This window comes from Monodelphis domestica, chromosome 4 (assembly GCF_027887165.1).
Source record: "Monodelphis domestica isolate mMonDom1 chromosome 4, mMonDom1.pri, whole genome shotgun sequence".
In the NCBI taxonomy this organism is placed as follows: domain Eukaryota; kingdom Metazoa; phylum Chordata; class Mammalia; order Didelphimorphia; family Didelphidae; genus Monodelphis; species Monodelphis domestica.
Window position 1 is genome coordinate 191,368,711 of NC_077230.1, and position 14,660 is coordinate 191,383,370.

Sequence of the window (14,660 nt, forward strand, 5' to 3'; positions counted from 1 at the left end):
TGCATGATTGGTTGATCCCCCCCACCCCGAAAATAATTAGTGTGATACATGTCCTCCACAACTTTCTCTTTCTCTTTTGTGGGCCAGGAGCATTCTTCAAGATAATATGAAAAAAATACCCCAAGATCCATTAAGTTTAGAGAAGTGCTTACCATACACTTTAACGAGGACTGTTGCTGATTTTTTGCCAGATTGATTTTCTGCTTCAATGGTATATTTTCCGGCATCATACCGATTAACTTTGTCAACAATAAGCAAAGTATAGCTTTCAGTTGTGTCAATAATTGCTCGACTTGTGAGATCAATGCCCTTTTTGCTCCATGTGATAACAGGAGGTGGCCTTCCTGATACAGATACCATAAGGCGCAAAGAAACGCCAGCCCTGACGGTAACAGTTTTCTTCAGATCATCGGCAAGCTCAAGATCTGGAATTTCTGGAAGACAAATACCAAAATGAATTAATTTGCAAACCAATTGAAGAACAAATACTTCCATCAAAGAGTGAGATGATAAATACCTAGTCGTTCCACAGGTTCAATTTCAGTAGTTGATTCACTGTATTCACTCATGCCATTCACATTTACAGCAGCAACTCTGAAGCAGTATTTCTGGCCAGTTTTAAGATCTGGGACAGTGAATTCAGAATTTCTTAGAGTAGCATTTGTATGCACTCTGTACCACTGATCAGTTTCTTGTTCTTTCATTTCAAGGACATAGCCTATGATGTCAGCACCACCATCATACATTGGTTTTGTCCATGCCAGGCTAATGCTACGTTTGGTTGTGTCTACAACTCTTGGAGCAGAAGGTGGTCCAGGAGTATCTTTGGGAGAAAAGAGAGACATGTTATATGAACCGCTGGGATTTGTAATTCATGGTTTCAGGTATTATCCATAAGCCTCAGTCGTATAGTATGATGAATCTTTATAGCTATATCCTTTGGTCACTTTTAGTTTAATACTGGATACCATGTGATTATGTGGGGTTTTAAAGGCTCGTGCCTCATTATTGTATGAAGGTGACAAAAGATTCTCAAACGCTGTGTGACAATGGGTCTGAGATATGGATCCTCGTGATAGTCTACTTCCCAAGCACCAGCCTAAGTACAAAAAGGCTCATTACCAGTAAGAAATATGGCTTTTTGAAGATGGATTCTTTGGCCATGACAACCCAAAAGAGAAAAAAAAGAAGAAAATGGTCCTCAGTCTTGCATTGTCCCTTTCTGCTTCTGTAATAAGGGTGGGAAAGTAGCAGAAAAGGGGGAAGGGAATAATTAAAGGAGCATAGTTTTTAGACCATCTAGTAACTTTTAAAAAATACTGCATTGGAAATATGACACAGCTAGGAAGTGTCTGAGTTCAGATTTGAACCTACTGTTTCTAGGCCTGCCTCTCATTCCACTGAGCCACCTAGCTGCCTGTAACGTAACTTTCTATGAGTTCTCTGAAATATTGAATTAGCAAACTATTTGTAATACATTGCTCGACAGGAACTATAGGCATGTGTACTTTTTGGAACTTACATGAAGGTTCTTTGCATAAGATGAAGTTGGATGCTTCACTAGGCTCACTGTTGCCAGCAGCATTTACTGCGGTGACCCGGAACTGGTACTCACAGCCTTCCATTAAGCCAGTCACTTTAAGTCTGGTGTCATAAACAGTGTAATCTTTATTGACCCGTGTCCAACGCAGGCTCTTCTTTTCACGTTTGTCTACAAGGTAGTTGCTGATCTCATTGCCACCATCAGATTCTGGCTTTTGCCACTGAATGATGACATGTTCTTTGCCAGCACCCATTTCTTCAGGCATACCAGGTGGTGATGGAATAGCTGTTCATGGTTTTATGAAAAAGAAACAATTAGATTTGCACAAAGTACAGTGGCATTTCTATGACTGCCTACCTCCCACCTTCCCCCTTGCTCCTAATGAATTTCAACTAGCAAATCCGGAATGATGGCCAAAAATTATTAACACTTACTGAATGAATTTCTAGCAATGATGGGTCCTGATTCAACAGGTACACCTGGACCATATTTGTTGACTGCCCTCACTCGGAATATGTATTCATTGTTCTTGATGAGCCTGGTGACCACATATGATAGTGTTGGGCATTCTCCCTCAACAATGACCCAGTTGAGTCTGCTTGTTTCACGTCTTTCCACAATGTAGTGAGTTATTTCTGCACCTCCATCTTCTTTAGGGAGGGTCCAGGCTAAAGTGCATTTCTCTTCTGTAACTCTGCTGATAGTGAGGTTTCCACATGGACCAGGAGAATCTAGGCGGGAAAGGGCATAATGACATACAATGAATGAATCAATCAACAAACATTTATTAAGAGTACTATATGCTAGGCACTGGGGATACAATGCCAAAAGTGAACTTATATTTTATTGGGAAGAATATTCCATGGTGGAGGGTTCAATATAATAAAAAGTATATGCTTATTTAGCTGGGAAAAACTTACCAAGTACTTTGACTATGACAGATACAGTTTTGGTTCCACTGGCATTCTTCACTGTTAATGTATATTTTCCACTATCACTTCTATCACAGAATTTGATCACAGCAGTGGCTCGCTTGCTAGTATACTGCAAAGAGACCTTTTCACAGAGATCTAATTCCTTGTCTCCTTTAGTCCAGATGATTTTGGGTTCGGGTTTTCCACCAACTGCTGCATCGAGAACGAGATCCGATCCAGCTCTGATAGTAACGATATCTCCCTGTAGTCTAGCATCCAATTCAGCTTTGGGGGGTGCTATCAAAAGAGAAACAGATCTAAGTAAGTATTTGATAACCTGTTGCTCAAGTTATGATAATTTAGAGAAGATATCTGATTTTTTCTTACAATATTCGTCTCTGCAAGTGATGGGACCCGTGGATTCTGACCCTTTGCTAATGACACCAGCAGCATTCTTGGCTAATACACGGAATTCATAGGTGTCTCCTTCACTTAGAGCTGTCACAGTGAAGAAATTCTCTGATACTATGGTATAGTTGCACTTTAGCCAGCGACCATCTCCAACCTCACTCACTGGCTTCCGTTCTACAATGTAGCCTATAACCTTGCTGCCTCCATCGTAAATTGGTGCAGACCAGCTCAATGACACTGTAGATCTAGTGACATCTGTTACCTCTGGTCTTCCTGGTGGATCTGGAAGAGGTATGAAAATAAGGTTAAGCATTATACTGTGGCTCCTGAAAATTTCCTTTCTCTAAATCCAAAGACTATTCCATTGTGATACCTACCTACTGGATTTTGAGCTACTATAGGTCTTGACGCTTCACTGGCTTTGCTAACACCTGCTGCGTTTAGTGCATAAGTTCTGAACTGATATTCCAGACCTTCCACCAAGCCAGTTATTTTGAAGTTGCATTCTAAGCAAGGCACTTTGTTTTCCTTCACCCAAAGAATGGTATTACGTTCTTTCTTCTCAACCCAGTATCCAATGATTTTACTGCCACCATCATGATATGGTTCTTCCCAACGGATAGCCATAGCATTTGCAGATACAAAGTAGACTTCAGGCCTGGTAGGTGCACTTGGAGGGACTATACAAAAAAAATCAGAAAAATAAAATTGAAACTAAGTTCAGGAAAAATAAAACCATGTAGTTAACATTTACATTTTGAGAAATTACATTTTTCCTTACCAAATGGATGCTCAGCAACTATTGGTGCGGATTCCAGAGGTTTGCTGACACCAAATCTGTTTTCTGAACTGATACGGAAAGAGTATTCCATATATTTTGTTAGATGAGTTACTTTAATCTGAGTACGTTTGACACTGGAATTTACAAGCTGCCAAGCTGTTGTCCCGGACTCGCGTTTTTCAACTATGTAGTTAGTAATTTCAGTGCCACCATCATCCTTAGGTTCAGCCCATGACAGGACGCACGACTCAGCAGAGACAGAGGAGACTTCAATGGGGCCAGTTACTGGACCTGGCCGTCCAATGACAATGACAGTGACTGTAAAGGTTTTTACCCCTGCTGTGTTCTCGAGGGTCAGATAGTAACATCCAGAGTCGCCTCTCATGCTCTCTTTAACACTCAGTGTGGTTCTATCCTTTGTCGTCTTGATGCTCATCCTGTCGGTGTCCTTAAGTCTCATCTCTTCAAGTTTCCATGTTACTTTAGGAGCTGGGCGACCACTGATTGGTATGTCAATGGTAAAAGAGCTTCCCGCTTTGCAAGTTATGATCTGATTGGTAATTCCACTGAGATCTGCAGTTGGTTCAATCTGAGGCTCCTTGATAATGACAGAACAGAAGGCTTCCCGGGGTTCGCTATAGCCAGCATCATTCTTTGCCTTCACACGGAATTCATATTCAGTGTTTTCTACAAGGTGTTCCACTGTAAAAGTAAGCTGCTTTGTGTGACCAGCTTCAACCCAAAAATCAGAGCCCTTCTGTCTCATTTCAAGAAGGTAACTGGTGATCCGGCTTCCTCCGTCATGATCAGGTTTAAGCCAAGCTAACACTGCTGAGGATTTGCTTGTATCAATGATATCAAGTCTCTTAGGTGGGGCAGGCTCTTCTGTGGCTACAATTGGTTCTGGCATTTCATATGGCTCGCCAATGCCATACTCATTTTCTGCAGAAACACGGAAGTAGTGGGGAACTCCTTCTAAGAGGTCTGTGACCTTGAAGATCTGGCGAGTGCATTTTTCACTGACCACCTGCCAACTACGACGACTTGCTTCTCGTTTCTCCACCACATAATGATGGATTCGGGCACCCCCGTCAAGGATAGGTGCATCCCACATTAATGTAACAGATCCTCTGGTTACATCCTTGAAGGTGATAGGACCAGGTGGGCCAGGAGAGTCTAGCACCTTAACAGTGAATGTTATCGATTTGCTTCCACTGTTGTTTTCCAAAGAGAAGGTATATTTGCCAGCATCATTTCTGTTGCAGTTCTCCACAGTGAGAGTGCTGAAGGAGTCTGTTGTATGAATGTCAGCTCGAATACTAAGATTAGAATCTGGTTTGCTCCATACTGCAGTGGGAGTAGGTCGGCCCCTGTAGGCGATGAACAGGCGGATACTGGCCCCAGCTCTCACAATATGAGTTTGCTTGAAGTTTGCGTCAATATCAAGTTCAGGTGGTGTTAATCTGTCAACTGCTTGAATTGTACCAGAAACCTCACAGCTTTCTCCTTTGCCAGCTCCATTGACAGCACTAACTCGGAATTTGTATTCTTCACCCGCTTGCAAATTGGTGACAGTGTATCTCGTCTTGACACATGCTTCAGCATTGACCTTCTGCCACTCGCCTAAATCTGCTTTGCACATTTCAATGATATAGCCAATTATTTCCATCCCACCATCAAAAACTGGTTTGGTCCATTCTAAGCTTACAGTTGTCTTTGATGTGTCTGTCACTTTGACCACAGTAGGAGCACCAGGGGGGCTCACTGGCTCTCTGCATTTAATCAGTCTTGAAATGCCACTTGAAGGTCCTACCCCTGCAGCATTTTCGGCCATGACATGGAATTCGTATTCATTGCCTTCAGTCAGTCCAGTAACTTTGAATCTGGTCTCAGTAATTGGGCGCTTGCTGATTACTTTTACCCATCGCATGCTCTTCTTTTCTCGCCTTTCAAGGATGTAGTGCTGAATTTCATTACCACCATCGGATTCTGGCCTGGCCCATGTGAGTGTAATGCTATTGCCAGTTATGTTGCTAGGCTCTGGAGTACCAGGGGCATCTGGAACAGCTACAGAATGAAAAATCAGTTAGACATATTCGCTAGAAAAGTAGATTGCTGTTTCATATCTTGATATGTAAAACAGTAGAAGTATGTAAAAAATAAAAAGGAGAAAACTCACTGTATTGTATTTGGGCAACCACTGGGTCAGAATCAAGTGGCCTGCCAACACCAATTTTGTTAACTGCAGAAACACGGAATTGATATTCATTGCCATTTATTAATTTAACTGCAGTGTAACTGTGGGCTTCGCACTTGTCCTCGATGAGTGCCCATGCAAGCCTGCTGGTTTCTCGTTTTTCAATCATATAGTGAGTCACAGGAGAACAACCGTCATTAAGTGGAGCATCCCACCAGAGTGTCATCTTCTCTCCAGTTATATTAGTGAATCTTATTGGCCCAACTACTTTTCCTGGAGTATCTATTAAGGAATAGAGTTCACAGAATTAGTTACCTTTTGCTTTTACAGTTAAATACAAACTTCATGGACTTGATAGTTCCAAAAAACATTCAAAATACAAACTTCACAACATGAGTTGCAAAATTAAGAATATGTTTTTATAAGTACCTTGTACTTTCACAGTTATGTCTTCCTTTGTGGAGCCCGATATATTTTTGGCTTCAACAGTATATACACCACGATGATCACGAGTAGCATCTCTAACAAAGAGACTGCTGGATCCAAGGACATCTGTTATTTCCATATTCATTTTCTTTTCTATCTCTTGTCCATCTTTAAACCAAGTTACCCGAGGTACTGGCCGACCCTTTATCAATGCCTTGATTCTTAGGCTCTCTCCAGCCTTAATAATAAGGCCATCAAAGCATTCGGGACCAAATTCTACTGTTGGAGGAACTATAAAAGAGAAAGAAAACAAAATTAGCCCCTATATTTGATTTATTCACTGGAGTAGTAAAATCTGAAAAACAAAAGGCAACCCATGGGGCACAATAGTACTAGGGAAAAGTATTTTGAAAATAGTGCTGATTAGTACAGTAAAAATGATTATTTGCAGTTAGTTTATCAATATTGGATCATTATTATTTTTCATCTCGTATACAAACAAAAATGAAATTTGTAGGGGCAGCTGGCTAAGGTTTTAAAAACAATTTATGCTTTGTAGTACTAATATATGCTTAAATGTGTTCCTGGAAATTAACATAAGCTAGGGTCAAATATGCCTGTGACCGTAGTGATATACCTCTATAACTTAACTTCAGTCAAATAACAGTGGGGAAAAAAAACCTATCAGATCCATGAGGTCTTATTTCTTATAAAGATATTAATGTAAGGAATGGCTGAAATTACAATACCCCAAACTCATCCATCTTTGATTACATAATATCTATATGAAGATATAGTGAAATAATCGAAATGATAAAAAATAAGTCATATATTAAAACAATTTTAGTATCTATCGATGAGGGAAAAACATACAACTTGCCTCCTAGCAGCTTTTGAAGATGGGAGGAGATAAGCAATAACATTCTTATTTTATAAACAGACTAAAGTGACATTCCCAGTCACAACATCGGTAACTAAAATGCTTACCATTCTCATCTCTTGTCATAATGTAGCCTGAAGACTGTGAAGGTGGGCTGATTGTTCCAACAGCGTTTCTTGCAATTATTCTAAACTCATAACGGTCTCCTGGACTAAGTCCTGTGACTGTGTACTGACATTCACTAACATCAGTAAAATTGCATCTAAGCCAGCGATCATTTCCTTGGCGTTTTTCGATACTGTAAGCTACAATTTTACTGCCTCCATCACGCAATGGTGGGTTCCACTTAAGTGTGATGGTCTCCCGGGTGACATCAATGCTATCAGGAGTGCCAGGTGGGTCTAAAACAGAGATTATTGAAAATTACATATGGAATTAGTTTTATAATTATTTATTAGCCATATTAAATGATTTAGTTACTATAATAGACTCATTTACATAGGGCTTTAAAGCTTATTCTGCAAATATAATTCCATGAGGCAAATGCTATTATTATCCCCATTCTGGAGATGATGAAATTGAGGCTAAGAGAGGTTAGATGACTTGCTCATATAACTGCTCAGTATTTGTGGCTGAATTTGAACACCAAATTTCCCAAGTTCCAGGCCTCACATTGTATGTATTCTGCCACCTAGCTGTCATTTCTACATGATTTAATAAATTGATTTATGTATCATCCCTTCTTCTTTAGTAGGGCAGTCCTCTTGTGGGTAGCACAATCCTAAAAGCAATGGATATGAGGTTGTAGATGGAGAGGGCTACAAATATGTAAATAATCAAGCGATCCCTGTTATTAACAAATACAAGTACTAAATGAGGTGGGGGAAGCATAATATTTAATTACTTACCTACTGGAGAAATAGCTAGGGTAAATTTGCTTGGGTCACTAGGTGGGCTTAGGCCAGCTGAATTTTCAGCATATACACGGAATTGGTAATCCAGGCCCTCAAGAAGTCCAGTAACTCTGTATTCTCTTCCAGAGATTGAAGTTGTATTAGCTTTCTGCCATAGGATGCTATTTCTTTCTTTCTTCTCAACATAGTATCCAGTAACTTCTGAACCACCATCATATGGTGGTGCATCCCAAGTTATTGACATGCCATCAGAAGTTATATTGTATACAACAGGCTTTCCTGGTGGACCAGGTACTCTGAACTGATGTTTTGCAATAATAATTGTTGAGACAAGGGGTAGGCTTACTCCATATCGATTTTCTGCTCTAACTCTAAACTGGTATTCCACATCTTTAACTAAGTTGGGCACTTTAAAAGTTGTCCTAGCAACGCTAGAACACACCATCTTCCAGTTAGTTTGTGAAGCTTCCCGTTTCTCAATGCTGTAACAAGTGATTTCTCCTCCTCCGTCATCTTCAGGAACGTCCCATGACATGATAACACTATCAGCTTTAATCTCTTCAAATCGGATAGGTCCTTTGGGCTTTGATGGGGGGCCCAGGGTAATGATTGTAATGGGGAATGAGTTTCTACACACTGCATTATCTAGAATGATGGCATACTTTCCACCATGCTCCTTTTGTACATTTTTGATGTTCAAAGTTAGTTTGTTTTCGGTTTTGCTGTAGCGGAGCTGCTCACTTTCTTTCAGTGGCATACTGTCTTTCAGCCAGCTGATAGATGGTTTGGGCTTTCCTTTGTAGGGTAATTCAAGGTGTACATTATGACCAATTCTTACACTGATTTGGGCTCCAGGAATTTCTGAGAGGTCAACTTCAGGTGGAATGACAAGTTCTTTCACAGTGATTGGCCCAATCGTGACACCATCACTCAGTCCTTTCTCATTCTTTGCAAAAACTCTAAATTCTAGAACTGAGTCCTCTTTCAGGTTGTCAACTATGATTTCACATGTCTTACTTATGCCAGCATGTGACCAGGATTGTTCACCTTTACCTTTCCTCTCAACAACATATTCTGTAATGACACTTCCACCATCAAAGTCAGGTTTGGACCAGTGCAAGGTAACTGATGTCTTTGTTGAATCTTTCATTGAAAGATCCCTTATGGGAGCTGGTACTTCAGCAGCTTTCACTGGATCTTTGGTTTCACAAGGCTCTCCTATTCCATTTTCATTTTCTGCAAGGACTCTGAAGAAATATGGAATCTTCTCTGATAAGTCTGTTACCTTAAAGGATGTATGAGAGCATTTGTGTGAAACAATGGACCAGGTCCTTTTGGTGGCATCTCTCTTTTCAATGACGTAATTTATTATGGGAGAGCCACCATCGATGAGAGGAGGCTCCCAAAGCAGTGTGACAGTGCCCCGGGAAACATGTTTAAGTTGTAACTTCTGGCAGGCTGCTGGTGTGTCAAGTACTTTAACACTCACAGATGAAGACTTTGGCTGCCCAACTCCATTTTCTATTGTTAGGACATATTTTCCTGTATCATTTCTGGTAACTTGAGGGATGATGAGCAATGAAGATGAATCAGTGTTCTGAATGTTGTACTTGGGATCACTGCCAAGATTCTTTTCTTCTTTTCTCCATGTGACAGTGGGTGGAGGTCTCCCTTTAAATGGAATCAAGATTTGTACATCTTCACCAGCTTTTGCTATGATGGAAGTTCTGAGAGCCACATCTAAGTCAATCTCTGGTTCCTCTGTAAAAAAACAATAAAAAAGATCCAGTATTCAGAATTCTTAAAGGAATTTAGAATAAACTACTTATTTAAAAAAAGGAGTGTGTAAAGGTGCATTTAACAATATATAAGGTACCCACCAAGTATGTCTTTAGGTTGGACAGGCTCTGTCATTTCAATAGGTTCTCCTTGTCCAGCACAGTTTAGGGCAGATACACGGAAATAGTAATTGACTCCAGGTTTTAGAAGAGGTACAACATATTCTGTTGTTCTTACTTCTCCCTTGGTACTGACAATAGCCCATTCCTCACTGTCACCTTCTCTCATCTCCACAATATACCCGGTAACAGCACTGCCTCCATCATAAACAGGTTTACTCCAGCTAAGAGTAATTGAGGATTTTGTTGAATCTACAACTCTCAACTTGGCTGGTTGACCTGGTGGATCTGTAATGGACCATCATAATTAGTTTCAACATCTCATCACATGTTAAGTACCACTTATAACAAAGACGAGATTTAGATATTTGGAGATGATTTATGTGTATTTCCTTACCAATAGGGTCTGCAGCTTTGTAGAAATCAGATGGTTCAGAGAATGGACCTTGACCAGCTGCATTTACAGCACAAACTCGGAAGTGATATTCGCTATTTTCAGTGAGCCCTGTCACTTTCTGTCTGGTGTCACGAATCGTTTCTTTAAGTACTTTGAACCAGCCTAGACTCTTCTTATCACGTTTTTCAAGGAAGTAGCCACTTATTTCACTACCACCATCTACAACTGGTCGACTCCAGACAACGGTCATTGAATTCTTGGTAATCTTAGTCACTTCTGGTACACTGGGGGGCCCAGGTGTAACTATATAAAGAGAGAAAATGTATTTTTTAAGAAGCAATGAAATAAAAACAACCCCATCACCCAACAACCTTTCAGTCCTACGCTATGCTAGTTGAGTTTATCTTACAATACCTTCCACCCTGTTCAAGAATAAGTTATGATATTTGAAAAGGGAAGAGAAATAGTAAAAGTCAGTAATGAGCTTGTCCGATACGTGCTACTCATTTACAAGGCTATGCATTTTGTTTTGTTCTAGTTCTCTTTTATTACTGTGTCTTACCAAATGCATTCCTAGCCACAACAGGCTCAGACTCCAGGGGATCACCAATTCCATATTTGTTTACGCCTCGGACCCGGAAGATGTATTCATTTCCTTTGATGAGTTTGGTAGTGGTAATGATGCACTCTTCCAGATTTTCAGACACCACTGACCATACTACCCGGCTTGTTTCACGCTTCTCCACAATGTAATGAGTTATTTTGGCACCACCATCATCTACTGGAGGCCGCCAAAGGAGGGTGATCTTTTCAGCAGTTACAGTCTTAAATTCAATTGGTCCACTTGGAGGCCCTGGTTTGTCTATTAATCAAAAATATACAAATATGTAAGATTTTATAAGATATGTATCCTAATTTGTAATTTCTCAGATGTAGGAAGGTAAAAAATGACCATAGTGGGCATTCAGCACCCTACCTAGTATCTGCACTCTGATGTTGGCTGATGCAGAACCCATGGCATTCCTTAGCTTTAATTCATAGTTTCCACTATTGAGACGACTGGCGTCTTTGATGAGGATAGATGCAAGATCTGTTGTATTTTCAACAGATAATAGCGCATTAGTTTGTAACTCTTTGTCATCTTTGTACCATTCAATGGAAGGCTCGGGTTTGCCAGAGATTCCAGCTCTGAGCTTCACAGATGTTCCAGCTCTATATTTGACAACTTCCGTATATTCTAAAGGTAAATCAATTACAGGTGCACCTGAAAAAGGTAGATAAGAAATTATATATATATGTAAAATCTTATGTATATCACTTCAACAAATTCAAAAGCAAACTTTTTAGTATCTATTACATAATATTCTGAAATGTTAAATAATTTATGATCAACATATCTATAATCAATCAATCAACAAACATCTACCCTGTGTTTAAAAACCCCACTGAGGATACAAAACCAAATGGGCCCCTGTTCTCGAGAAGCCTTTACCCTGCCAGGCTGAGAAAAACCCTATGGGCATTAGAATATGAAGAATTAAATGAGGTAGTTTAGAGGTAGAGATGGGACTAGAAGTTAAGAAGTCTGAGATCTCTTCTTGGTCTATTCTACCTCACTGTATGACCTTCCTACTTCACATCAGTGAGTTCTTAAGTCTGCCATTTTTAAAATGAATGAATTAGGCTAGATGAATTCCAAGATGGCTTCTAGCTCTAAATGTCTGATCACATATAGTAAGGACTTTTGCCCAAATTCACAGCAAAATGCCACAGAGCCTCTGAGCTTTGCCAGCATGCAATTTTGCAACCAGTGAGTGTGCCAATACAATCAGCTGAGAAACCCATTTTAGCCTATTTTAAAGGATATTATCCAAAATAACTGAGTTCAAATCCTGTCTTAGACACCTCCTGGGTGTGTGACGTTGGGAAATGGACTCCAAGTTTCAGTTTTCTAATCTTTAAAATGAAGAGACTGGATTTGATAGGCTCTGAGGTCCTAAACTCTATGGTCCTAAATCTAAACCTATGATTATAGGACTAATCAAAATAAGGTTTCTGAACCTTAATTTACCTCAGAAAGCAATATTCTGTGATTACTTAGACATGTTCCTAGGACTTGGTTCTAGGAACTTAGTTAAGAGATTTAAATTTTGGTATTGAAACTATCAAATCATTCTATTTGAAAATTAAAACAAAGTAGTAAAGTATGCGTTATGAATTGCTATGTAGTTTCAGTGCAAATCAAACTTTTTCAGCCATGTACATATTATGAAAAAACATTCTTCTGAGTGATGAAAATTCTTACCATAAGTATCAATGCATGTAATGGGACCTACAACTTCAGATGGATTGCTAATGGAGCCAACGGCATTCTTTGCAAAAACACGGAATTCATACTGGGAATTCTGAGTTAAGCCAGATACAGTAAACTGAGTCTCAATAACATTGGTGAAGCTGGCCTTGGTCCACCGGCCATCTGGAAGATCACGTTTCTCAACAATGTAGCCTGTTATCTTGCTTCCACCATCAAAAGCTGGTTTTTGCCATGAAAGGTTGACAGAGGTCTTTGAAATATCTATAATACGAACATTTCTTGGAGGTTCTGTGGAAATTAAACAAGAAGATTAGTTTCACTTGTACACTAGAAATGCAGTACCAAGAATATTTCCAATGTATAATTCTAACAGACAGACTCTTTTGCACAAATACTTACCACAGGCATCTATGGCAAGAACTGGGTCAGAAGGGTGACTTGCTTTTCCAATACCGGCAGCATTTTCTGCATACACCCTGAATTCATAAATCAGTCCAGCACTGATTGTACTGACTTTGAAGTGAGTTGTGCGAATGACCATTTTATTAGCTTTCTGCCACAAAATGCTGTTTCTGTCCTTCATTTCCAGATGGTATCCAATTACTGCACTGCCTCCATTGGATACTGGCTCATGCCAGCCAACAGTGATGCTCTCTCGGGTAACATTTGTGACCCAAGGTGTAGAAGGTGGCCCAGGTGTTGCTAAACAGATGGAAAAATCCTGAGGGTTAATAACCAAACTTTTTGGACATTTGAGCTAAAATAAAATGTAGATGTAGGCAGAGCGTAAAGTTGTAGAGGTAACTTACTGTATGGGAGCTTGACAGTCACACAGGCTGAATCTGTGTGATCACTAATACCAAAACGGTTCTCAGCCTTGATGCGGAATTGGTACTCCTCTCCTGTTGTCAGCTTCATGACTTTCATCATGCTTCTTGCCACTGTTGCAGAAACTTCAGTCCATACAGCAGTATTCGTCTCTCTCTTCAGCACAATGTAATTGGTCACTTGACTTCCACCATCATACTTTGGTGGCTGCCACTTGAGAATCACACTATCTTCAGTTACATCACTGATAACAACAGGGCCTGATGGAGGGCCAGGTCGGTCCAGCACAATAATATTAATGAAAGCTTTTGTTGTTCCACTGGCATTGGAGGCAGTGATCTCATACCTTCCAGCATCAGTAGCAACACTTTCTTTGAGATTAATGGTGAGGTTTTCAGCAGTAATTTCAGTATTAAATCTCATGGTAGCTTTTAGTGGGATACCATCTTTGGATAATGTCACTTTGGGCAGTGGTTTTCCCGAAATTGGAATGTCAACCTTAAGGTTGGAACCTGCCCTGATGTACACAGTATTACTTGGGAAATTTGTCATATCAATATCAGGTGGTTCTGAAAAATGAAATTTGGCAAAACCAAATGGATAAAGAATTGTTAAAACGAATTTATATCAACATAAAAAAGTTTCAAAATTCAGATGAACATCATTGGGCTTACCTAGTTGATCTTTAACTAGAACAGGGAGAAGAAGTTCTCTTGGATCACTCACACCAGCTTGGTTTTCAGCAAACACTCTGAAGAAGTATTCAGAGTTTTCTCTCAGACTAGACACAGTGTGACGAGTAGCCTTTACGACTGCACATTTAACCCAGTTCTTCTGTCCTTTTTCTAAAGCTTCAACGATGTAGTGAACAATTCTACTTCCACCATCATGCTCTGGCTTGAGCCACATCAGAGAAACACTATCTTTAGAAACACTTTCCACTCCAAGTTTTTCAGGTGGGCTTGGTTTTTCTAAGAAAGAAAAAATAATCAAAAGGAAAAAATGGAACCCATGAATAATTTTCTCCTTAAGTCTCCTCGGAAGTTATCAAGACTTATTTTTTAATAAACATTTATTAATCATATAGTGGACTTGGAGAAATGAAAACCCAAACTTCAGTCTTACGGTGTAGTCATGACTACAGACAAATCTCTCTG

At 39.8% G+C, this 14,660-nt stretch overlaps 1 protein-coding gene across 20 annotated transcripts in view; it reads right to left on the reverse strand.

Moving 5' to 3' along the window:
- The window catches only part of TTN (titin), a 327,039-nt gene that overhangs the window by 18,399 nt on the left and 293,980 nt on the right, over positions 1–14,660 (reverse strand). For all 20 annotated transcript variants that reach the window (XM_056794077.1, XM_056794076.1, XM_056794075.1 and 17 more), the window contains 20 exons: positions 14,178–14,474; positions 13,485–14,072; positions 13,075–13,377; positions 12,667–12,963; positions 11,338–11,625; positions 10,924–11,223; positions 10,362–10,664; positions 9,947–10,252; positions 8,061–9,827; positions 7,260–7,553; positions 6,276–6,563; positions 5,829–6,128; positions 3,650–5,716; positions 3,246–3,548; positions 2,845–3,150; positions 2,464–2,754; positions 1,978–2,274; positions 1,523–1,828; positions 518–823; positions 153–434 (listed from right to left, as the gene is read on the reverse strand). In XM_056794077.1, coding sequence (XP_056650055.1) covers positions 153–434; positions 518–823; positions 1,523–1,828; positions 1,978–2,274; positions 2,464–2,754; positions 2,845–3,150; positions 3,246–3,548; positions 3,650–5,716; positions 5,829–6,128; positions 6,276–6,563; positions 7,260–7,553; positions 8,061–9,827; positions 9,947–10,252; positions 10,362–10,664; positions 10,924–11,223; positions 11,338–11,625; positions 12,667–12,963; positions 13,075–13,377; positions 13,485–14,072; positions 14,178–14,474 — 9,489 coding nt within the window. The remainder of the gene's footprint in view (positions 1–152; positions 435–517; positions 824–1,522; positions 1,829–1,977; positions 2,275–2,463; positions 2,755–2,844; positions 3,151–3,245; positions 3,549–3,649; positions 5,717–5,828; positions 6,129–6,275; positions 6,564–7,259; positions 7,554–8,060; positions 9,828–9,946; positions 10,253–10,361; positions 10,665–10,923; positions 11,224–11,337; positions 11,626–12,666; positions 12,964–13,074; positions 13,378–13,484; positions 14,073–14,177; positions 14,475–14,660) is intronic.